The sequence below is a fragment of the Mobula birostris genome, chromosome 6 (assembly GCF_030028105.1).
Source record: "Mobula birostris isolate sMobBir1 chromosome 6, sMobBir1.hap1, whole genome shotgun sequence".
In the NCBI taxonomy this organism is placed as follows: Eukaryota; Metazoa; Chordata; class Chondrichthyes; order Myliobatiformes; family Myliobatidae; genus Mobula; species Mobula birostris.
This window is the reverse complement of record NC_092375.1, coordinates 77,124,423-77,148,340: the sequence shown is the minus strand read 5'-3', so window position 1 is coordinate 77,148,340 and position 23,918 is coordinate 77,124,423. Positions and strand designations below refer to the sequence as shown.

General features: G+C 43.4%; 1 protein-coding gene across 2 annotated transcripts in view; it reads right to left on the bottom strand.

The window, feature by feature from the left end:
* Window positions 1-23,918, bottom strand: part of map3k15 (mitogen-activated protein kinase kinase kinase 15) — a 150,255-nt gene that overhangs the window by 106,030 nt on the left and 20,307 nt on the right. For both annotated transcript variants that reach the window (XM_072260696.1, XM_072260697.1), the window contains exons 2-5: window positions 15,680-15,819; window positions 11,079-11,272; window positions 9,912-10,080; window positions 7,047-7,153 (exon numbers count right to left, since the gene is read on the bottom strand). In XM_072260696.1, coding sequence (XP_072116797.1) covers window positions 7,047-7,153; window positions 9,912-10,080; window positions 11,079-11,272; window positions 15,680-15,819 — 610 coding nt within the window. The remainder of the gene's footprint in view (window positions 1-7,046; window positions 7,154-9,911; window positions 10,081-11,078; window positions 11,273-15,679; window positions 15,820-23,918) is intronic.

The following is a 23,918-nucleotide window of genomic DNA, read 5'->3' as shown; positions in this document are numbered from 1 at the left end:
CGTCTGCTTTTGACAACAGTAAACTTGAACTAGAATCAGGAGAACCTGAAGCTGTTCAGAGAAAATTCAACCTATTGTGGTTGTAATCTCAGAGTTACACTCAGTAGCGACTTTATTAGGTACACCTATTCATTAATGCAATTATCTAATTAACCAATTTTGTGGCAGCAGCTCAATGCATAAAAGCATGTAGACGTGGTCAAGAAGTTCAGTTATTGTACAGACCAAACATCAGAATGGGGACTTTGTCCTTAGAATGACTGTTGGTGCCAGATGGGGTGGTCAGAGCATCTCAGAAACTGCTGACCTCCTGGGATTTCCATGCTCAACAGTCTCTGGAGTTTACAGAGAATGGTGCAAGAAACAAAAAACGTCTAGTGAGCAGCACTTCTGTGGGCAAAAATGCCTTGTTAATGAGAAGGGTCAGAGGGGGAATGGCAGGACTGGTTCAAGCTGACAGGAAGGTGACAATAACTCAAAGAACCATGCATTACAACAGTGGTATACAAAAGAGCACTGCTGAAGGCACCACACATCAGCCGCAGAAGACCTTTATGAGGTAAAGTGCCACTGATTCCGCCTGCCAATGTCCCTGATCCTTCATACAAATTCTTTTCAGTGCCCGGTCCAGGTATGAAGCACCTTGACTTACATATGGTGAGTGTACCCTACTCGGGGGGGGGGGGGGGGGGGGCGGGAGGCAGGGGGTGAAGTGGAGAAACCCGAATCAGAGATAAGGAAGGAAACAGAACAGAACATGAGAAGAGTGCAAATTGCTGCACCTGAAAAGCAATTTGATCTGTGGTTCCTAGTGATAAATCAATTATTTTAGTTGCAGAGCGTTTGGGAATTAGCACAGGAGCTGCAAAAAACGATTGCAGCCCTGCCAATGCACCAGGAGAAAGCTGAAGCTGTTTTCGTTCATTCCTGGAACGTGGCCAATACCATTGAATAATATCTGCTGCAGATTTCAAGCAGTTAATATTGCTCATTTGCCTCCGTTCTTTACTAATATAGACTCACTGGATCTGCTGCTTCTAAATATTTAGAATTCCCTTAAACAAAAGCTGTAGGCTATTCATTCATAAAATTCCTTCCATGCACCCTAGTACTGGGACATGTGAGTCAATGTCTCATTTGCCACTGTCAACAAGAGAAAGTGATTTCAATTCCAACTGCAGCTTTATTTGAAGTTATTGTCGAATAAATCTGACTGGACTAAAACAGATTCACCAGGCTAATTCCTGGTATGAGAGAGTTTTTCCGATCATGAGACATTAGATCAACATTTTTTGGAGTTTGTAAACTGACAAATGAGCTCACTGAAACAAGATCCTGAGGAGCATTAGCAGGGGAGATATCGAGTGGGGGATTCCACTTCTGTGTGTACGTCCTTGTGCTTGTGCTTGTAATCATGTGTACAAATATGAGTTGTATTTAAGTAACACTGAACGACATTGTTTGGCCGTTGACTCGCTCAATGGTCTTCTGTGCATTTGCATGTTGTTTTCACAACAAACTTAGCCAACTATACAACTCTGCACACTATGTACCGTAGCTGAATGGAATTTATGATTGGCTTTAAGTTTCAGCTACATATGAATGTTGTTCTACCTGAAGGAGTTTTGAAGGTTACATGTCACAAACTATAAATCCTCTTTCTGGACTGAGTGGGGTAGGGATGGCGAAGATACCTAACATGGCAAAGCAAACTGCTTACCCTCTTGCATCCTGGAGTCTCAGCCCAAATGTAACTCTTCACATGATGGGTAGAACCCTACAGGTAAGTGGTTAAGCATATAAGTATGTAGACCAAATTCACAAGTTGTGAACTGATTGGAAAATTAATCGTAAGCCTGAGCTCCCAAACGGTTGGGTCCATATTTCAGTAAGTAGACCAAATATCATAGCACCTCACATATCTGACCCATTTACCTCCTGCATCCATTTCCTACCGCCTCCCCTCCTGCCACCTCGTCTGTCTCTCCAGTGTCCAAAGCTAAGGCTCTGGCCTGTTCTACAAACTGTGGGGAGGTTGTCATGGTTCATGAGACATACTGACATTTCTGTCTTGTGGAATTACAGTGTATCAGGGACTAGATGTCACACTATGTCAGATACACTGTCCTATGCCACTGACAGAGCGGATGTCACAATGTATTAGAGACACGATCTATTTCCCTTCTGGATTGGGTGTCATGGCACATTAAGTACATTGTCCTTCTTCCCCCTAGGCTATGGTGTCACAATACATCAAACAGACTTTCTGTTCCCCTCTGGGATTAAGTGTCACAACCCATTAGATCACTTCCCCCTCTGGTACAGGTTAACACAATGCAACACTGTCTTTTCCATTTCTATCGGTGTCCAAGGTACACTATCCTCTCTCCTCTTCTGTCACAGCATAACACAGCACTGTGATGATAGTTGAATTCTGGCCATCCAAAATCTCTTCAAATGTTACTGTACAAGTGCTTGGATACACAACTGGGGAACAGTGTTTGGGCTGAGGAGAAGAGACGGCATTAAGCAGCTCCACTAGATACAGATGCTGCTACACCTTCAGCTATAGTGCAGGCAGTAGGCTTGTCATACCATCCAAGGACTTGCCACTTGAGAAGACCTGTTTATGTGCATTGCTGCCTCCTCTATCTGGGTGCCTACGTGCTCTACAGGCAGAGGTGCTGCATGGAGATACAGCAGCGTCGGGGTGGATAGGGTGACTCCCAGTTACCTGTTCTACATGGGTGGGAGAAATCGAGCATACACAGCTTGTCTGGCGTCTCTGTGAATAACTATACCCTGCCTTTCCTTTATTGTCAGCGTGATAGTGCTTCTAGTTATCATTTGCAGGAAGAAAGAGCAAACTGGCTAGCTACATTACTCCTGAAAGAACGGTACAATCGGTCAGTGACCAGGTGCGGCCAGAGTCAATGTAAAAGACATCACAAGGAAACCAGTCCAGTAATGAGACAAATGGGACACGGGACCCAAGAAGGTGCATTTTTAATTATTTTGGTTTCCTTCTTGATGGGATCAAGAACAGCAAGTGTGATTCCATGGTCCCTCAAAAACCCAGAGCTCCCCAGGCCACTCCACTACCAACACTATGGGGCAGCCTCCAGCAACTACCCACTGCCGGCAGTGAGCATCTGAACTGTGGGAGTTTGTACCACAATGCACTGATCAGAGTGCGTACGGGTTGGTCAACAGGATTAAAATGGGGTCCATGGTGCGAGGAAAACCCAGTCCTCATTACTGCAGAAGCATCTCCCGTCACTGCTAACCCAGCAATTACCTGCCCAGAGTTAAAATTAGATTGTGTGTAATATTCTCTCAATCTACTGTGAACTTACTATAGATTCACCACAATAATACTGGGCTTAAAGGTTTCAAATGAGCTTGAAATGCCTTACATTCTTGAGTTTCAGAATTTATGGGATGGCTTTATAAATGAATTTTAAAAAAATTAAGTGACAGCAAACAATATGGCATAAGTAATAACTGAGTGGACACCAGTAGCTATTCTGGTTGTGTAAGCCTTCCCTCTAGACGAGACTTGTAGAGCAAAGGACTGATCACCATCCAGCAGCGAGGAGCCCAATGAGGACATGGTGAGGGGGACTGGAAGCTCAGGTGAGTCCTGGGAGCGGGGAGATGCAGCTTGTGGTGTTGGGAGGGAATGACATGGGTCACAGGGAGAGGCAGAGCACTTAGGAAGACTGAGCTATCCTAGTGGAGATGGGCAAGGTCTAAAGGGGGAATGAAGAGAGGGAAAGAAGCCCTTGCAGAGGTAATGGGATATTTTCAATGGGATCCCAACTCAGTGTGCTACAATTAACATTCGGGGAACATGTAGACCATAAGACCATAAGACAAAGGAGCAGAAGTCGGCCATTCAGCGAATCCAGTCTGCTCCTCCATTTTATCATGAGCTGATCCATGTAGACAGCACTCCAAAAGATAAGTTGCATCAGAACAACGTTATGTGATGGATGTTTAGCACCAGGTAACACAGCAAATGCGAAAGAGCAACCAATGTCCGAAATCGAGGGAATGAGCATCTGGATTGATAGAAAATGAACCAGAAATGATCATCAACTACCCAGAGCGAAATGAGGTAATTTTCAATCACATGGCAATGAAATAAAGACAAAGGCCTCAATCTTACACCTGAGCTAAAATACATAATCGTCAACATGGGAAGAACTTTTTTCCACATATAGACAGGGGAAATCTAAACTCACTCTGCCCAGAGGCTATGACACTGAGGCAGCTTATGCTTTCAAGACTGAGATTATTAGTTGTACATTAACTACTGGGACACCAAACAAAAGCAGATGAAGTGTTAGTGTGAATCATGATTGGAATGCTGGAATAGTCTGGAGTGGGTGAGGAAACATTCTTGGTCTGGCTATAATTAAGATGAAAGGTTTCACTGAGGCTAATTGGTCACATGTCCCTCAAATGGAGCTTTGCTGTGCAATTATCCTCTCCCCAAATCTGTCTCCACAAAATTAAACCAAATTGACAGCTTCTTTCTATTTAATCCCCTCTCAGGACCAGTTGAGATTCAGTGCGTCGAATTACTTCGAAAGGATAGAATGGAATTCACAGAACAGGGGCAGGGCATTTGACTCAGTCAAAACTCCTTACAAGCTTCCACCAAGCTCCCTCCACTTAAAACTTCATTAGCCTTTCCTTTCCAATAACTAGACCTTGCTTAATTGTTGTAATAGTTTTAAGCTGTTTCAGTTTGTGTGACCGTTGGAGTTGAGGAGTACACAGACTTTTACCGCTATACCATTGAGAACATACTCACCAACTGCATCTCAGTGTGGTATGGCAATTGTCCCATATCTGACCACAAAGCACTCCAGCGTGTGGTGAAAACTGCCAAGCAGATTATCAGCACCCAATTGCCCACCATTGAGAACATCTACCATAAATGCTGCCTGGGCAGGGCGAAAAGCATTTATCAAGGATACATCTCATCCTAACCATGGACTTTTTACTCTCCTTCCATCCAGTAGGCACTACAGAAGCCTCCGCTCCCGCACCAGCAGGTACAGGAAGAGCTTCTTCCCTGAGGCTGTGACCCTGCTGAACCTCACATCACAGCTCTAAGCAGTATTGCACCAATATTGTACTGTCTCAGTACTTTTATATTTGTGTGCTGTAGCACTTTTTATTCGCAGTTATTTTGTAAATAACACTATTCTTTGCATTTCTGGTTAGATGATAACTGCATTTCATTGGCTTTGTATCTGTACTCGGCACAATGACAATAAAGTTGAATCTAATCTAATCTATTGTTTTAATTTTATGGTACTATTGTCATGATGTGCTCACAAAGGACTGGATCCAGGTGTAAAGGAATGGCAGGATCCCCAGGAAGAAACGGAAACAAGACGTTAAAACATCGGAGGAGCAGCTGAGTGACACCACGAGAATTCATCCTCTCCGACACAATGACCCCACTCAGACACCGACCGAGTCCTCTTTAAATAATCATAGACTGCGGGAAACATGTGCCAGCCACAATCAGTGTAAAAAGATTAAACCAAAAGCACAATGGCTTAACAACCCTAGTTAAGATATTGATTAGTAAATATACAGGAGCTCAAGAACCCTAGAAGCTCAATGCTCTATGGCAAATCACAGGGTGCATGGCAACTATTGGCTGAAAATACTTGAGTGAAGACATGTAACAACTTTTGGTCTCAGTAAATGCAGTGGCGTAACAACAGCACACAGACAGAGTCATGGTACTCACTGCTGGCCAAGCCCTCAGTGTCAAACATATTCCACAAACAAAGCACCCTCAGGCATTCTATAAACAAATTGAGTGAAAGGACCAAGTTTTCCCACTACTTACGCTAACTGGAGTTATATTAGTGGAACACAATCTATAAAGAAGATTTTCCAACCAGACCATCAAGAAAGCTTTGAAGTTATTATCCTGACAAACACAGGACCTGAGTGGAAACCTATTCAGAGTTTAAGGTTGTAGATTGGACAGTGGACTAGCACAGAAGCAGGTTCCGAGGCTGAGGCTCCAGGCCTGCTCCAGCCGCTCCGGGATTCACTTTCATTCTGAATGCTATTTGCTTGGTTTTATTGTTTGCATGATTTTTTTTCTTTCTATCTCTGCGCATTGGGTGCTTGTCCGTCTTTTTTTAATGGGTTCTTTTGGATTTCTTGTTTTGTGGCTGCCAGTAAAGTGACAAATCTCAAGGTCGTATACTGTGTGAGATTAGATTAGATTCAACTTTATTGTCTTTGTGCCGAGTACAGATACAAAGCAAATGAAATGCAATTAGCATCTGACCAGAAATGCATAGTGTTATTTACAAAATAACTGCGAATAAAAAGTAAGTGCTACAGCACACAAATATAAAAGTACTGAGACAGTACCATACGGGTGCAATACTGCTTAGCGCTGTGATGTGAGGTTCAGCAGGGTCACAGCCTCAGGGAAGAAGCTCTTTCTGTGCCTGCTGGTGTGGGAGCAGAGGCTCCTGTAGCACCTACTGGATGGGAGGAGAGTAAAAAGTCCATGGTTAGGGTGAGATACATCCTTGATAATGCTTTTCGCCCTGCCCAGGCAGCGTTTATGGTAGATGTTCTCAATGGTGGGCAATTGGGTGCTGATAATCTGCTTGGCAGTTTTCACCACACGATGGAGTGCTTTGCGGTCTGATATGGGACAATTGCCATACCACACTGAGATGCAGTTGGTGTGTATGCTCTCAAAGGTACAGCGGTAAAAGTCCGTCAGTATCCTTGGACACAGGTGAGCTTTCTTGATACTCCGCAGGAAGTAAAGGCGCCTTTGCGCCTTTTTGATCAGGATGGAGGAGTTCAGGGAGCAGGTGAGATCCTTGGAAATGTGGACACCAAGGAATTTGAAGCTTGATACATGCTCCACTACAGCTCCGTTGATGTGATGTATATACATACTTTGATAATAAATGTACTTTGAACTTTCTGAATTTTGGTCCATGCCATCTCTCTTCCCTACCACCTTACAGCAGAGGCCGTACCTGTTCAGTGCAAATGCATAATGAAACCGGATGCTGTGCTGATCAGTCAGGTCACAGGTTGGCAGAGCCTCCAGCATTTTCACCAGCTTCACCATGCCATCATAATCCTATCAGTGGAAGAGCCAAAAAAATAGAGTGAAACTAAAAATTCTGCCACTGGTTAACTTCTAAAAGAAAAGTCAAGTCGATTAATGGAAGCAGATAACAATAGCAAGATCCTGATATTGTTTGATATGTATAATTTGTTTTAGGATATCTGCTTGCTTTTAATCATTAAAATAATATGTTGAATTTAATGCACCCTCATAACTTAGTAGGGTTACATAGATCTCATAGTGAAATAAAGCAATGGGACCCATGGTGCTATCCTTCTCCCCATCATAAGCCAATAGGTCCTAACTGTCAAACAACCAATAAGCCTCACTGAACTCGACAGCTCGAGTGGAAGAATGACTTTTGAGCTGACCCCAGGTGACAGTGACCACTCCAGGAGCTGTGCCCCAGCATAAAGGGTTGTAGAAAACTAGACATATGCGTGCATCTTAAAAACCTCATCTAAGAGGGCTTCATCCTGCAGCAGAATTAACTGATAATACTTTATACTTTTATACTTTATGCCTCATTGTCGCCAAACAATTGGTACTAGAACATACAATCATCACAGTGATATCTGATTCTGCACCTCAGATTACAAATATTAAATATTAAAAATATTAAAAATCATTAAAATTAGTCAATATTAAAAATTTAAATTATAAATCATAAATAGAAAATAGAAAAATGGGAAGGAAGGTAGTGCAAATAACCGAGAGGCAGGTCCGGATATTTGGAGGATATGGCCCAGTTCCGGGTCAGGATCCATTCAGCAGTCTTCTCACAGTTGGAAAGAAGCTTTTCCCAAATCTGGCCGTACGAGTCTTCAAGCTCCTGAGCCTTCTCCCGGAGGGAAGAGGGATGAAAAGTGTGTTGGCTGGGCGGGTCGTGTCCTTGATTATCCTGGCAGCACTGCTCCGACAGCTTGCGGTGTAAAGTGAGTCCACGGACGGAAGATTGGTTTGTGTGATGTGCTGCGCCGTGTTCACTATCTTCTGCAGCTTCTTTCGGTCTTGGACAGGACAACTTCCATACCAGGTTGTGATACACCCTAGAAGAATGCTTTCTACGGTGCTTCTATAAAAATTATAAAAATCACTTGCGCACCTCCAATATAAATTGGGTCGTGCGGTCCGCTACTCCTTCTGAAGTCAACAACCAATTCCTTCGTCTTGCTGACGTTGAGGGATAGGTTATTGTCTTCGTACCATGCCACCAGGTTCTTAATTTCCTCTCTGTACTCAAACTCATCATTACCCGAGATACGGCCTACAATTGTTGTGTCATCAGCAAACTTATATATTGAATTTGATGGAAACTTGGCTACACAATCATGGGTGTACAGTGAGTACAGCAGGGGGCTGAGTACACAGCCTTGTGGGGCACCGGTGCTCAGAGTGATTGTAGAGGAGAGCTTGTTCCCTATTTTTGCAGCCTGGGTCCTGCCTGTGAGGAAGCTGAAGATCCAGCTGCAGATCTGAGTGCTAAGACCCAGGTTCCAGAGCTTAGGAATCAGTTTATTTGGAGTGATGGTATTAAAGGCAGAGCTGTAGTCAATGAAAAGAAGCCTTATGTATGCATCTTTATTCTCCAGGTGTTCTAAGGAGGAACGTAGGGCCAGAGAGATGGCATCTGCCGTTGACCTGTTGCTCTGGTAGGCGAATTGCAAAGCGTCAAGGTTGACCGGTAGGCTGTGGTTGATGTTAATTCTCTAGGTTATGTGAGTTTGGGTGGGCCTAAAGATGCTGTGTACGCCTTGCCCTCAGTTCAACATTTAAAGCTCCATTATCAGTGAGATTGAAACTGCCATTGTATAAAGATGAAATTCAAAATCATTCTGCAAGCTCCCCTTATGCAGCCTTTGACAGGAAACATCCCACCCCCACTCTTCTTAATCTCTCAGGTTTTTCAAGCACATTCAACTTTTTGCCAATTTACAAGCACACATTGTTGCTGTATCTTTGCAGTTTCTGCGTACGCTGATTTTCCTCAGTATGATTTCCTTGCTCTTTTCCAAGAATGCCATCACACCACTGGTTTAGAGAAATGCAGCCCCAACAAAACTGACATTGGTCAGTACTACCCAGGACAAAATTTCCCACTGGATTAATACCACATTCAAACCCTCTGAACGTTCACTCATGTCTTGTGGCTTACAGTGTGTATGAGAGGAATGCAAGCAACCTGCCAAGCTTTGTTTGATAGTAGTTTGTCAAGCATGTGACTTTATTTATTTATTTATTGAGCTACAGCAGCCCTTCAAGCCACGCAACACAGTAACCCACCAATTTAATGCTAGCCTAATCACGGGGCAACTTACAATGACAAATTATCTGACCAACTGATACATCTTTGAACTGTGGGAGGAGTCCAGAGCACCCAGAGAAATCTTAAAGGTCACAGGGAGAACATACAAACTCCTAACAGGCAGCATCAGGAATTGAACTCGGGTTGCCTGTACTGTAAAATGGTGTGCTAACCACTGCACTAGCGTGCCACCCCACTACTGCATGGGAGGGCAATGCCAGTAGGCACATTGGAATGCCACCAAGTGCATGGTTTGAGTTTCATCTTCATGCTTCCCTGGCTTGGAAATACGTTACTGCATATTCAACATTGCTGGGTCTAAATCTTATACTCCCACCCCGTTTGGCATTGCACCCACACCTGCACAAAGACCTCAAGCAACCATTTATGATACCCTAACCTGTGACGCCAACATCACATCAATGCATAAAAAGCATCATCTCTGACCCACTCCTTTCAATTTACCTGGATGTCCCTGTATGAGAAAAGAAGGTTTGTGATGACGTCGGGCGTGATGACCTCTGTGCTTTCGATACGCAACTTAATGGCAGACAGTTGCTTGGCCAGCTCTTCCCCTTGGTATTTCTCCCTTGCATTTCTAATGTCACTCAGCAGAGTTTTCTTCAGGTACGTGCTGTGAGCAGAGAAGTGGTCGGTCAATGGTGTGGATAGTGATAAAAACAGCAACAACAGGAAGAATGCACTGAAAGAATGATTTATGTTGGAATAAATTACTTGTCAATCAGTGAGCTGTCAATGCAGTTTGAGCAATACTTTGAACATTCTAAAATGCAAATCCAACATTATGTCTCTTTAAAATTCTTGCCCAAACCACTTATTTTTGTGCTTTATGAAATCTTTACAGGAATATTTGTTTCATTTCAAATGTTATAAAACCTGCAGTACCAGAAAACTGGAAGGGATTTTTTTTTAAGTTTAGCTCAACATTATGAAAATAATAAAATCACTGGCAATTTTCACTGACTAGAACAAGCAGGTGCTTTAAGTTTTTGTACTTAAAATGTCAGTCAGTTTTTGATACACTAGATATCAAATGTTTGAGGCTTATTCGTTTCAGTTCTTTCTCTAGGTACTTTTCAAAAGTTTAAGTTATGGTCTCAAATGATATCTCCATCTGAATATTCACTTGAATTTCGAGACCAACTCTAGGACTGTCTTTTGATGCAGTACTGTGGGAGTGCCACGAAGCAGGAGGGCAGTCTTTAGGTGAGATATTAAACTGAAGCTTAATATTCAGTCAGCAATCAACTGTAGATTTCAATTGTAGATTTATAGCATTATACTCTGTACTTTCACATGACACAAGAGGCCATTTAGCCCCTGAATTCCATAATATCTTACTGAGCTCTAAATCCCATTTAGTACAGTTCCATTAACTTCAATGGCTAGTCAGATTTTCCTCCTCACACAAAATTAACTCCAAATGTTCAGTTAGCTTTTCATATTTCACCTAGCTTGAACAGAGAAAAGATTTAAAAATATAGCAGAGGGTAAATCAGTTTCCCGCTGGCCTGTGCTGCTTCCCTGTCTTTCAACACCACCAGCACCTTGACCTTCAGTGACACATCAATAACTTCTGTTAACCATCTCTCATCACCCTCAAGTAGTTACCTCGAAGTAACATCAATATCTTTCAGAAGATTGATCAGTTTCTCCACTAATGGTTGACAAAAGGGTCCGAGAAGGTTGTCCCAGTTTGGTTGTAAGTACTCAGTGGCCCTCCATTGAATGTCATTCTCACAGCACAGAAAATCATCATTTGCTGTTGCCACGTAGGGGATAAAATGATAATTGCTGCTAACAGCCTGACAGGAAGAAGATAAACATCACAGTCAAATTACACAAAAGATTCACAATATTTATATTAGTTTGCTTTAAGGGCCACTGTAAGGGATTTTAGGACATAAAACAGTAGAGGACAGGATGAGGCCCAATTAAATTAGTAATCCAATGGCCAGTGGAACTAATCCCTCATGCCGACACAATGTCTATATCCCTCCTATTCCCTCACATTCATGTACCTACCTAAAAGTCACTTAGAAGTCCCTAATGTATATCCCTCTACCATCACCCCAGGTAGCACATTCCAGGCACCCATCACTTTCTGTGCAAAAAACTTGCCTCTCATATCTCCTTTAAAATGACCCCTTCTCAACTTAATACATACCCTCTGGTATGAGACATTTCACCCTCAGTGAAAGATACTGTCTATGCCTCTTATAATCTTATGAACTTCTATCAGATCTCCCCTCAGTCTCTGCTGCCCCAGAGAAAACAACCCAAGTTTGTCCAAATTCTCTTTATAGCACATGCCCTCTAACCCAGGCAGCATCCTGGTAAACCTCTTCTGCACCCTCACCAAAGCCTCGACATCTTTCCAATAATGGGACGACCAGAACTATGTGCAGTACTCCAGATGCAGCCTAACTAGAGCTTTATGAAGCTGCAACACGACCTCCTGACTTTGAACTCAATACCCCGACTAATATAGGCAAGCATGTCATATGCCTTCTTAACCACCCAATCAAAAGGGAGCTATGAACTCAAAAACATCAAGATCCCTCTGCTCATCAACACTGTTAGGGGTCGTACCCTTTACATTTGACCTAACAAAGTGCAACACCTCACATTTGGCCGGTTAATCTCCACCTGTTATTTCTACTCCCATTTCTGACACTGATCTATATCCCACTGCATTCTTTGCCAGTGATCTACACTATCCACAACATCACCAATCTTCATATCATCTACAAACTTACTAATCCACCCATCCACATTTTCATCCAGGTCACTTATATACATCACAAACAGCAGAGGTCCCAGTCCAGATCCCTACAAAACACCATTAATGACAGGCCTCCAGCTGGAATAAGTTCTTTTTCCATTACATCCTGTCTTTAATGTGCTACCTAGTTCTGAATCCAAATGGCGAATTCACTGTTGATTCCATGCATCTTCATCTTCTGGATGAGCCTCCCCTGAGGGACTAAAATCCAGATCAGCAAAATGCTGGAAGAACTGGGCAGGTCAGGCAGCATCTATGGAAATTAATAAATAGTCAGGCTTTCAGGCTAAGACCGTCCTTTGGGACTGCTATATAAGGAAGGGGGAGGACACCAGAATAAAAAGGTGGGGGTAGGGGAAGGAGGGATAGCTAGAAGGTGATAGGTGAAGCCATGTGGGTGGGAACCATTAAGGGCTGGAAAAGAAGGAATATAATAGGAGAGGAGAATGGACTATGGTAGAAAGGCTTGAAGGAGGGCCACCAGGCAGAGATGATAGACAGCTGAGAAGTTGTAAGAGCCCAGTGGAGAATAGAAGAGGGAAGGAGGAGAGAAAGAAAATTCCAGAAGGAGAAATCAACGCTCATGGAATATGAGGTGTTGCTCCTCCAAACTGACAGTAGCCCCAATGTGGCCAAAGAGGAGGCCATGAACCAACATTTTGGAACGGGACTGGGGATAGGAATTTAAATTGTTGGCCACAGGGAAATTCTGCTTTTGGCAGATGGAGCAGGGTTGCTGGACAAAGCAGTCCCCCAGTTTACTTCAGGTTTCACCAATGTAGAAGAGGCCAGATCGGGAGCACTGAATACAATGGACGACCCCAACAGATTTACAGGTGAATTGTTGTCTCACCTGCAAGGACTGTTTGGAGCCATGAATGGAGGTGAAGGAGGGGGTGAGTGGGCAGATGTAGTACTTCTGTCACTTGCAGGGATAAGTGCCAGGAGGGAGAATTGCAAGGATGGATGAATAGACAAGGAAATCACGGAGAGAGTGATCCCTGTGGAAAGTAGAGGGTGGGTGTGTGTGTTGGGGGGAGGTGGGGGGTAAAGATGTGTTTGGTGGTAGGTTCATGTTGAAGATTGCGGAAGTTGAAGAGGTTGATGTGTTGGATGCAGAGGCTCATGGGTTGGTAGGTGTGGACAAGAGAAACTCTATCCCTGTTAAGGAGGTGGGAAGATGGGATGAGCGCGGATGTCCAGGAAATGGAGGAGATGCGGGTGAGGGCAGCATCAATAGTGGAGGAAGGGAAACCCCATTCTTTGAAGAAAGAGGACATCTCTGATGTCCTGGAAAGGAAAGCCTCATCCGGGGATCAAATATGGGGAGATGAAGGAATTGTAAAAAGGGAATAATGTTTTTACAAGAGACAGGATGAGAAGAGATATAGTCAAGATAGCTGTGGGAATCAGTAGGTTTGTAAAAGGTGTTGGTGGATAGTTTGTCTCCAGAGATGGAGGCAGAGAGATCATGAAAGGGGAGGAAGGTGTCAGAAATGGACGGAGTGAATTTAAGGCCGGGGTGGAAGTTAGAGGCAAAGTTGATGAAATTGATGAGCTCAGCATGGATGCATGAAGTAACATCAACACAATCATCAATGTAGCACAGGAAAGGTTGGGGAGCATTACCACTGAAGGCTTGGACCATGATTCTACTAGCCAATAAAAAGGCAGGCATAGCTGGGGCCCATGGCTACCCCTTGAGCTTGGAGAAAGTGGGAGGAGCTGAAGGAGAAATTGTTGAGGGTGAGGACCAGTTCTGCTAGTCAGAGGAGGGCAGTAGAGGAGGGAAACTGTGAATATTTTGTTGAAAAAGAAAGGGAGAGCTGGAAGGCCTTCTTGATGGGAGATACAAGTGTATCAGGACTAGACATCCATGTTGAAAATGAGATGGTCAGGCTGAGGGAATTGAAAGTTGTAGAGGAGATAGAGCATGTGAAGTCCTTCTCCAGCCCTTTGCTTTCCCTACCCACCTGCCCTCACCTTTCACCTTCTAGCTCATCCTCCTTCCTCTCCCTCCCTCCTTTTTTATTCTGGTGTCCTCCCCCTTCCTTTCAAGTCCTGAAGAAGGGTCTCAGCCCAAAACATCAGCTGCTCATTCATTTCCATAGATGCTGCCTAACCTGCTGAGTTCCTCCAGCACTTTGTGTGTTGCCCTGGATTTCCAGCATCTGCAGAATCTCTTGTGTTTACTAAAACCTATATGTAGACAGCATCCACAGCTCTAACTTCATCAATCATCTTGTTATCTCATCAAAAAACCCAATTGAGTTAGTAACACACAACACATGGAACAGCATTATTCACAAACCTCCAGATAGAACGAGCCCCTTCGACCACTATCCTTTGTCTTCTATGGGCAAGCCGGTTCTGAATACAAACCGCCAATTCACCATGGATCCCATACATCTTAATCCTATAGGTGAGCCTCCCATGAAGGACCTTATCAAACACCTTACTAAAACCCATGTAGACAACATCCACAGCTTTGCCTTTGTTAACCACCCTCATCTCATTGAAAAACTTAAAAGTTAGTAAGGCACGATTTGCTCCACACAATGACATGCTGGTTCTCTCTAATTAGGCCATGGTTTTCCAAGTACTCATAAATCCTATCATAAAGAATTCTTTCCAGTAACTTCCCTACCTTGTGGTTGGAGGATTCCATGAGAGGGACATGTGTAGATGTTCAAAAAATTCTTTCAGAATGCAATTTATAAAGAACAAAATAAACACAGAAAATACTCAGCAGGCCAGCGAAAAGAGAGATGGAGTTCTTTTTTTAGGTCAAAGACTTCATTAGAAATGGGAAGGAGATTTTTAAAAATAGGTCACTTTAAGTTGCTGAGAAGTTGGCAGAAAAACAGGACAATAAAAGCCATCTATGTTAGAGTGAGACAGGTTCAAACAGGTTTACGGAACTGCTTCAGAAGGTGGTTTAGAGATAGTGGTGCATGACTGGAAGTACAGTGTGACCAAACTGTGCCGGTGTCTGTAGTTCCCAGCTTCATCTTATCAGCCACTCCACAACCCATAATATTGAAGTGGAAGTCAGTTATCCTTGATTCCAAAGGAATGCCAAGAAGAAGAAGGGGCAGAAATTGGAATGGAGGATCGATCCCAAGTGGACTGATTGCAGTAATGGTGGTCCTTGTGTGGCTCAAGGTCACCCAGGAAATTTCAGTGCAAAGATTGCAGTCTTACATGCAAAATATGTAAAATGGCTAATATGGCAACATCTTAGCTATCCTAAAATTGTGAATCCTTGCTCTCAAAATAGCCCTACTTTTTGAAATTGAATTCCAGAGAGAGAAAATATTTTAGAAGAAGGAGTTAATTTGAAATGACACATCTGTTGAAGGCATAATCCAGAGGGACTGGCTGCAGAGACACTTTTTACTCCAGCTCAATCAATGAATTGACTAACCTTAAGTGACTTGGCACCTTCCAGGTCAGTGTTGTGATAGAGGATAATGTTATTTGTCATGTTGAAGCTTTCTCGCACGCCCAGATGATAAAAGAGCGTAGGCTGCCTGAAAACATCACTCATGTCCACCACTGCAATGTCTGTAAAGGAAGATCAGGCTGACTCATTAATGTTCACATTCAGCACCAAACATTCCCTGGAAATCACCACAACAATATCTGAAAAGTTACAATTGCAATAAAGAGTATAAGCCATTTCTTGCTGGTATTGAAGGCCATTCAGTCCATCAAATCCAGCTAAGCAATCCCACTCCTTTGTGGTTCCACCAGTTATTGTCTGTCAGATGTCCATCAATAGGCCCCCACCATTGGTTTTTACAAACCACTTACCAGCAAGTCTCAGGGGGGAAAAACTACAGCATCTGCAGAAACCCATGTGGCCAGAGGAAGAACTTCACACAGATATGCACAAAGCACTCCAGATCAGAATGGAACGCAACTCCCTGAAGACATTGAGGAAGCAGCACTCCCTGAAGTAGGCGTTAATGACAAGCCAATTATTTATTGCCCATGCCCAGTAGATGAGCAAGCTGGTGGCGGGTGTATATTAAGACATTCAAACAATATCTTCACCGCACATATTCAGATTTTTATTTCTAAAATACCAAGTTCAATTTCTAAAACTGCCATTCTGAGATTGGAACCTGTGTTCTACTGATTAGTATTCCAGGGGTTAGGTTTATAAACCCAGCAGGCTACCACTATTTTATAGTGTCAGTGTATCAGGTGATGATATCTGCAGGAGTAGCCATGTGAATACTTTAAATCAACCAAGGAAGACAGCATGAGATAGAGGCCAAATGGTTGGGGATGGGTCATGGAGACAGAATTAACATGAAAATTAGCTTCCAATGACTTCAGCCAAAGGGAAAGAAAAATGCATTAACAGAGTATGAAATACCAAAATAAAGCTAACATTACAACTAAACACTGCCAGCAGAATGCCATCATACCCCTTTAATATGCAGGCCTCACAGCAGAAAGATGAAGAAACACCAGATGTTCACTGCACAGAGATATCAATTACTACACATGCAAGTGCAGCCAATCACCTGCTAATCTCACTGCACCCTCCCACCACGCCTGGCCAATGGTTTAAAGAAGGGCTAATAACCAAACCACAATGTGAATTCAGTGGACCAAGGTCTGTTTGATACCATGGGCTATTCCAATCTTCAGAATTCCACAACAATAGGACTCTGAGGATGATGCAAAGCCAATATATCTATGCACAATATTCCATCTCTTGTTATAAATTACCACCTCTTCCATCTTGATATAATTCTAAATACTTTCTTTCAGGAAGGTGCAACTTCCTTAGCTGTAAAAACAATTTTCTAAAGTTTACTTCCATAACACATTTCAACAAAATAAACTCGAGAAATTTGAAGATTAAATTTCTAGCAGGTGAGAGTTTAACAGTGAGGCAGCCCTCCTTTTAGTCCTTTGAATCAACAGGCAGGTGGGATTTGTCAGGGTCGGAGCCAGAAACCATGGGTTTGACTCTGAAATGTCTTGGCAAGTCTCTCAGTTACACCAGGGCCACTGCAATGAAATATACAACAAAGACACTTGCAGTTTGTTTGGCCTTTCAAAGCCCTCCCAGCCATCTGAGAACTGGTGTCTACATTTGGAGAGCCTTCCCACAGCCTGGTAAAGTGACACCTTGACAGGTTTGTCCTCACAGAGTCTGACTTTACAAAACTGGTAACAAACCATGTTACTTTTTCAAGGAATTCCAACAGATTTGTCAAGCAAGATTTTCCCTTGAGGAAACCATGCTGACTAAAGCCTATTTCATCATTGAGGTCAGACTAACTGGCCTATAATTTCCTTTCTTCTGTCTCTCTCCCTTCTTGAAGAGTGGAGTGACATTTACAATCTTCCAGTTTTCTGGAACTATTCCAAAATCTAGTGATTCTTGAAGGATCGTTACTAATGCTTCCAGAATCTCTTCAGCCGCCCCTTTCATAACTCTGTGGTGTACCACATCTGGTCCAGGTGTCTTATCTACCTTCAAGGCCTTTCAGTTTCCCAAGACCCTTCTCTCTAGCTATGGTAACTTTACACTTCATGCCCCTCAACCCTGCTCAATGCAAGATGGCTCCAAAGTCCATCGGCAACTCTCTGCATGCTGCGGGAATTTGTACCAGTTTTCCTCTCAAATATACTCCTCTTGAACTACTCTCGCTGCAATCTGCCGCATGTAAATTTCCTCTTAACAACAGACTACGATATTACATCAATGATCTTCAGATCTCACGTTCGACGGTTAAAAGCAGACCCTTCAAGGGCGGGACCAAGGACAAGGCCGAAAATGCGGCAGGAGAGGCGGGATTCAAACCAGGCTGAAGCGCAGGGGGATGAGGCCTTCTCTTCCTACCATCTTGTTAGCGAATGTACAGTCACTTGAAAATAAGACTGACGACCTCAGTGTCAGAGGCAGATGAGGCAGATCTCAATTGCCCGTTGCATTGAGACTTGGTTAACAGTGAACGGGCTGGATACAGCCATCCAAACAGAAGGTTTTACAATTTTCAGAATGGATCGAATCTTGAAGTCTGGTAAGGAAAAAGGTGGTGGCGTATGATTTTCAGTCAATTCTCGTTGGTGCACAGACGTTGGGGTTCTGTCAATTTCTTCTTCCCCGACTTAGAACAACTAACGATTAAAAATGTAGACCATTCTGTTTGCCTTGAGAGTTCTGATCCGTGATCCTGACCGCAGCTTACGTACCGCCAGCAGCCGATTATAAGCCGGAACTGCACAATACTGTCTGTAAACAAGAAAAAGCCCATCGCAACACATTTCAAATTATAGTTGGCAATTTTAATCAGGGCTGTTTAAAGAAAGCCCTGTCCAGTTATCACCAGCATGTAACTTGCTTCACCAGAGGTCCCAACACATTAGACCCCTCCTACGCTACCATAAGGAATGCCTATCGTTTCTTCCTGAGACTGCATTTTGGCAAAGCGGATCATTTGGCTATACTCCTGCTACCCGCATCCAGACAGAGCCTGAAGAGTAAGGCTCCAGAGATCAAGACTACCAATAGGAGGTCATGGGAGACTGAGGAATTGTTACAGGATTGCTTTGAGTCAGTGGATTGGGCCGTTCAAGAACTCACTAGGGTCATTATAGAATTTATTAAAACAGCTGCTGATGAGTGTGTCCCCATGAAATCATTCAGGGTTTTCCCCAATCAGAAGACCCGGATGAACAATGAAACCTGGAACCCGCTGAGAGCCAGATCAGAGGCATTCAAGTCTGAAGATCAAGAATGCTACAAGAGGTGCAGGTATGATCTCTGGAAAGCCACCCCTCAGGTGGAGTGGAGATTCTGGACTAGACTGGAATCAATGAGGGGTGCTCGACAGCTGTGGCAGGGTTTGAACGCTGTAACCTCCTACAAAGTTAAATCTTGTGACATAGGGGACAGTGCAGCTTCCAGATGAGCTCAATGCCTTCTGTGCTCACTTTGACCACGAGAAAAGGTGGGAACCATTGCGCACTCCCATGTTGAAGCATATCAGCTCCTGTCTGAATAATTACTTGGATCCGCTCCAATTCAGCTACTGAAGCAACAGGTCTGCAGCAGATGCTATCTCACTGGCTCTTCACACAACCCTGGAACATTCAGACATACATCAGGATGCTCTTTATCAATTACAGCTCAGCATTTAACACCATTTTCCCCCTCAAAACTAATCAGTAAACACTAAGACCTGGGCTTCAATACCCCTTTTCGCAATGGGATCCTAGATTTCCTCACTTGTAGACCCCAGTCAGTTCGGATTGGCCAAAACATCTCCTCCGCAATCTCCATCAGTCCAGGAGCACCGCATAGATGTGTACTTAGCGCCCTGCTCTATTCGCTTTACATCTATGACTGTGTGGCTAAGTACAGCTCCAACACCACATACAAGATTACTGGTAACACCACTGTTGTGGGCTGTTTGAACAGTGGCAATGAATCAGCATACAGGAAGGAGATTGAAAATTTGGCTGAGTGGTGTAATAACAACAATGTCTCACTCAATGTCAATAAGATTGTAGACTTCAGAAGAGGGAAACCAGAGGTCCACGAGCCAGCAATCTTCAGAGGATCAGAGGTGGAGAGGGTCAGTAACTTTAAATTCCTGGGGGCACTATCTCAGAGGAACTGTCTTGGACTCATCATATAAATATTATTGCGAAGAAAGCATGACAGCCACCCTGCTTCCTCAGAAGCCTGCAGAGATTCAGCATGTCATTGAAAACCTTGGCAAACTTCTATCGATGTGTGGTGGAAAGTGTGCTGACTGGCTCCATTACGGCCTGATTTGGGAACACCAATGCCTTTGAGTGGAAGATCCTACAAATGGTAGCGAAGTCAACCTAGTATAGCAGGAGTAAAACCCTCCCAACCATTGTGCACATCTACATGAAACGTTGCCATAGAAAAGCAGCATCCAACGTCAAAGATCCTCACCACCCAGGCCATGTTCTTTTCTCACTGCTGCCATCAGGTAGAAGGTACAAGAGCCTTAGGACTCACACCAACAGGATTAAGACAGTTACTACCACTCTTGCGCAAAAGGGGATAACTACATTCATTTCAGAACTCTGTTATGTTGCTATTTCATGCTCGTTATTTATTGCTATTTATTTTTATCTGCATTTGCATAGTTTGTTTACAGTTAACAGTTCCTGATGTTTACAGTTTACAATTACTATTCCATAGATTTGCTAAGTATACCTTCAGAAAAAGAATCTCAGGGTTGTATGTGGTGACGTGTATGCACTGTGATAATAAATTTTACTTTGCCTACTTTTCTGAGCCACCTGCCCATCCACTAAAAATTTTTCTTACTCCAATGATCTTGTTTCTGCAGAGCTCCAAGTAGAGAATTCCAAGGTCTGAGCCAGGATTCGAGGTCATGATCCAATAAGAGTCATAAAACACAGAAATAGACACTCTAAACCCACCTCATCCATGCCAACTATGATTCCCATCGATTAAACTCATTTGCCTGCATTTGACCAATATCTCTGTATGGCTTTCCTATCAAAGCTTTTGCACAAATATCTTTTAAAATGTTGTAATTATTTCCTCTGGCACCTCTTTCCATATAACCACCAACCTTCATATGAAAAAAATTATTCCTCAAATCTCTTTTAATTTTCCCTTCCCTCACCTAAACCTATGCTATACACAAGACACTTGGAAAACTATCAGAATAACTGAGGCAAAAAATTCCATCTGATACTTACATTGAAATTCTCAATCAAATTTTAAAGGGCAGTTTTAGCATATCACCAAGCCAAGAAGAAAAGTTTGTTACATAACTGCTCCTCTACTGAAACACAAATAGATTTCTTATTCCAGACTAGAAAGTGGTTAAGTTTCCCTAAAGAATAAGATGTTTATAGCTATTGACTTATCAAGTGCTTATGTTAATTATGAGATTATAGCATTTCTGTTAATTGAAGGTGACAGCTCTGGAGAAAGCAGATGCCCTGATGTCATATTCCAAAGTGGCACAGATTTTGGAAAGCTTCCCACAAACCAGAAGGTAGCAAATGTGGCCTCACTGCTTAAGAAAGGAACAGGAAACCATAGATCAGTTAACTTGGTATTAGTAGTAGAAAAATTGCTGTAATCTATTAAACAAATGTAACAGAAAATAATGTTAGAATTAGGCACAATCAACATGGATTTATGAGAGGGAATCATATTTGGTAAATCTGTTCAGAATATTTTGTAGTTGTAACTTCCAAATATGCAAAGTGCTGTATTTGAACTTTCAGAAGACCTTTGATAACACTGAATTATTAAATAAAAAGCATGATATTGGGGCTAATTTAATGGTGTGCATGGAGGATAAATTCACGGACAGAAAATATAAGGAACAGGTGACTTCCACATTGGATGGTTATAACTAGTAGGCGGCCACAGGAATCACTGCTGAGGGCCAGCTTTTCACTACAACATCAATAATTTTGATGAGGAGATGAGGTGTTATAAACCTGAATTGTTGAGGATTAAAAGGTGGGTAGCACACAACATTTTACATCCAATAGGTCTGCACTGACCTTATAAGCCCATGTGACCAATTAACCTACTAACCCATATGTCCATATGTCTGGAATGTGAGAGAACAGTGGACCACCTGGAGGAAGTCTATGCGTGTGGTTCGTCCATCGTCGTCGATGAAGACCTCTACACCATTAGTCAATTTGAGACTAGATGTGCTGTGTCTGATGATGACTGGTCAGGCCAATTCGGGCACGAAATGTCCTGGCACATGTTGGGCAGACATGTGTAGGCACTGCAGTTGTTGTGCTGGTGGCTCTGGACTTGTGCAGCTCGCGCTTATGTTGTGCTTCAGCAATGCGTCTTGCTTTGTAAGCTTGACAGCCCTTGTGGATGAGGCTGTGCCAGGTAGGGCAGTTTTGTGCCAGCGTTCCCAGATGGTCGTGTTCTATTTCAAATGACTTCAGGGATGCCTTTAGTGTGTCTTTGTAACGTTTCTTCTGCCCTCCATGTGAGTGTCTTCCAGCAGAGAGTTCCCCAAAAAGGAGCTGCTTGGGTATGTGCTCGTCTGGCATGCGGATGACATGACCTGCCCACTGTGTCTGTGCTCTCATCAGCAGTGTGTGGACTGATGGTAGACTTGCTCTAGAGAGAACTTCAGTGTCTGGTACTTTGTCTTGCCATCTGATGCCTAATATTCTGCGAAGACAAGTCATGTGGAAATGGTTGAGCTGTCTTGCATGCCTTCGATACACAGTCCATGTTCCACAGGCATACAGGAGGGTAGTGAGTACCACGGCTCTGTAGACCTTCCATTTTGTTGCTGGACTGATTCCTCAGCGTTCCCATACAGTTAAGTGCAGTCTACCGAAAGCAGAACTTGCCTTTGCTATTCTGCAGTTAACTTCTGTATCAATAGTCACTGCTCGGGAGAGGGTGCTGCCAAGGTAATTAAACTGGTCGACTGCCTGTAGTTCTGTCCTTTGATTGTGATTTTGGGTTCTGTGTACGGTGCATGAGGAGCAGGCTGGTGCATGACTCCACGGCTTGTGACTTTGGAAGCCTATGCAGTCATGGAAAGAACATATGAGCCTCTTACACACAGCAGTGGAATTGAACCTGGATCGCTGACACCGTAATAGCGTTGCACTAACCTCTGTGCTACTGTGGTGCCCAATATCCTAAGGGATTTGACAGGATCAATGCAAAAGATGACGCTTCCCTCTGGCTAGTGTGTCCAGAACCAAAAGACACAGCTCCACAACAAGGAATTGGACATTCAACACAGAAAGAAGTGAAACCCCCTTATACTTGGGGGTCTCTGGATAACCAGCTGGTTAGCCCATCGCTAACAGCCACTGGATGCTGTGGCGATAAACCCACCTTTCTCCGCTTCGTACAGCTAGGATGCTTACGACTATGGTCCCACCAAATCCGTGAGGTTGTGATGTCTCACCCACCCAAACCCCGGTTTGTGTGAATGCTGTGTGATTTACTGCCCCGGCAAGAAATAACAGATCGTACGCTGCATGCAATTAAAAAGAATTATATTTGAGAATGCTAATTTAAGCAACAGTTATTAAATGAAAGACAGAACAAACACAAAAAGGGCCCACTACTCTTAGCAGTCAAATGTGCACTTAAGTTGGAGCTCATCTTAAACTTGTCTGTCACTCACGCGCTGGTCCCTTGGTCTGTGTGAAAGCACAATCCGCCTTCAGAATGTTGCTTGAAATCCATCTCAAACAGATGGGTCTCCCTTGGGAGTACTGGGTCTTCCTTCTTGAAGCCATTCATCTGCACTAAGCACACGTCCAACAGGGTCAGCATCCTCAGTGTACCTTTCCCCCTGTCTGCTTCCAGCTCCCGTCAACAAAAACCTTCAGCCCAGCGTCCTCCAGAACCTTCTCCCAATTCCATAGCCTGATTGGCTGACAGCACATTCCTAAGTTTCCTCAGCCTCTTATCTTAGCTCAAACCCAAATAAGCCAAAAGCAGAACAGACTGCTCTTACTAAAATGAAATACCTACAGCATAGCAGTAAAAATCTTAACCAGGGTGTTACACTCTCCCTCCACCAAAAAAACTGGTCATGTCCTCCTGACTTGGAACCTTATCAACCCATCATTAATATTTCATGACATCAGCATCTCTAATCCATTTG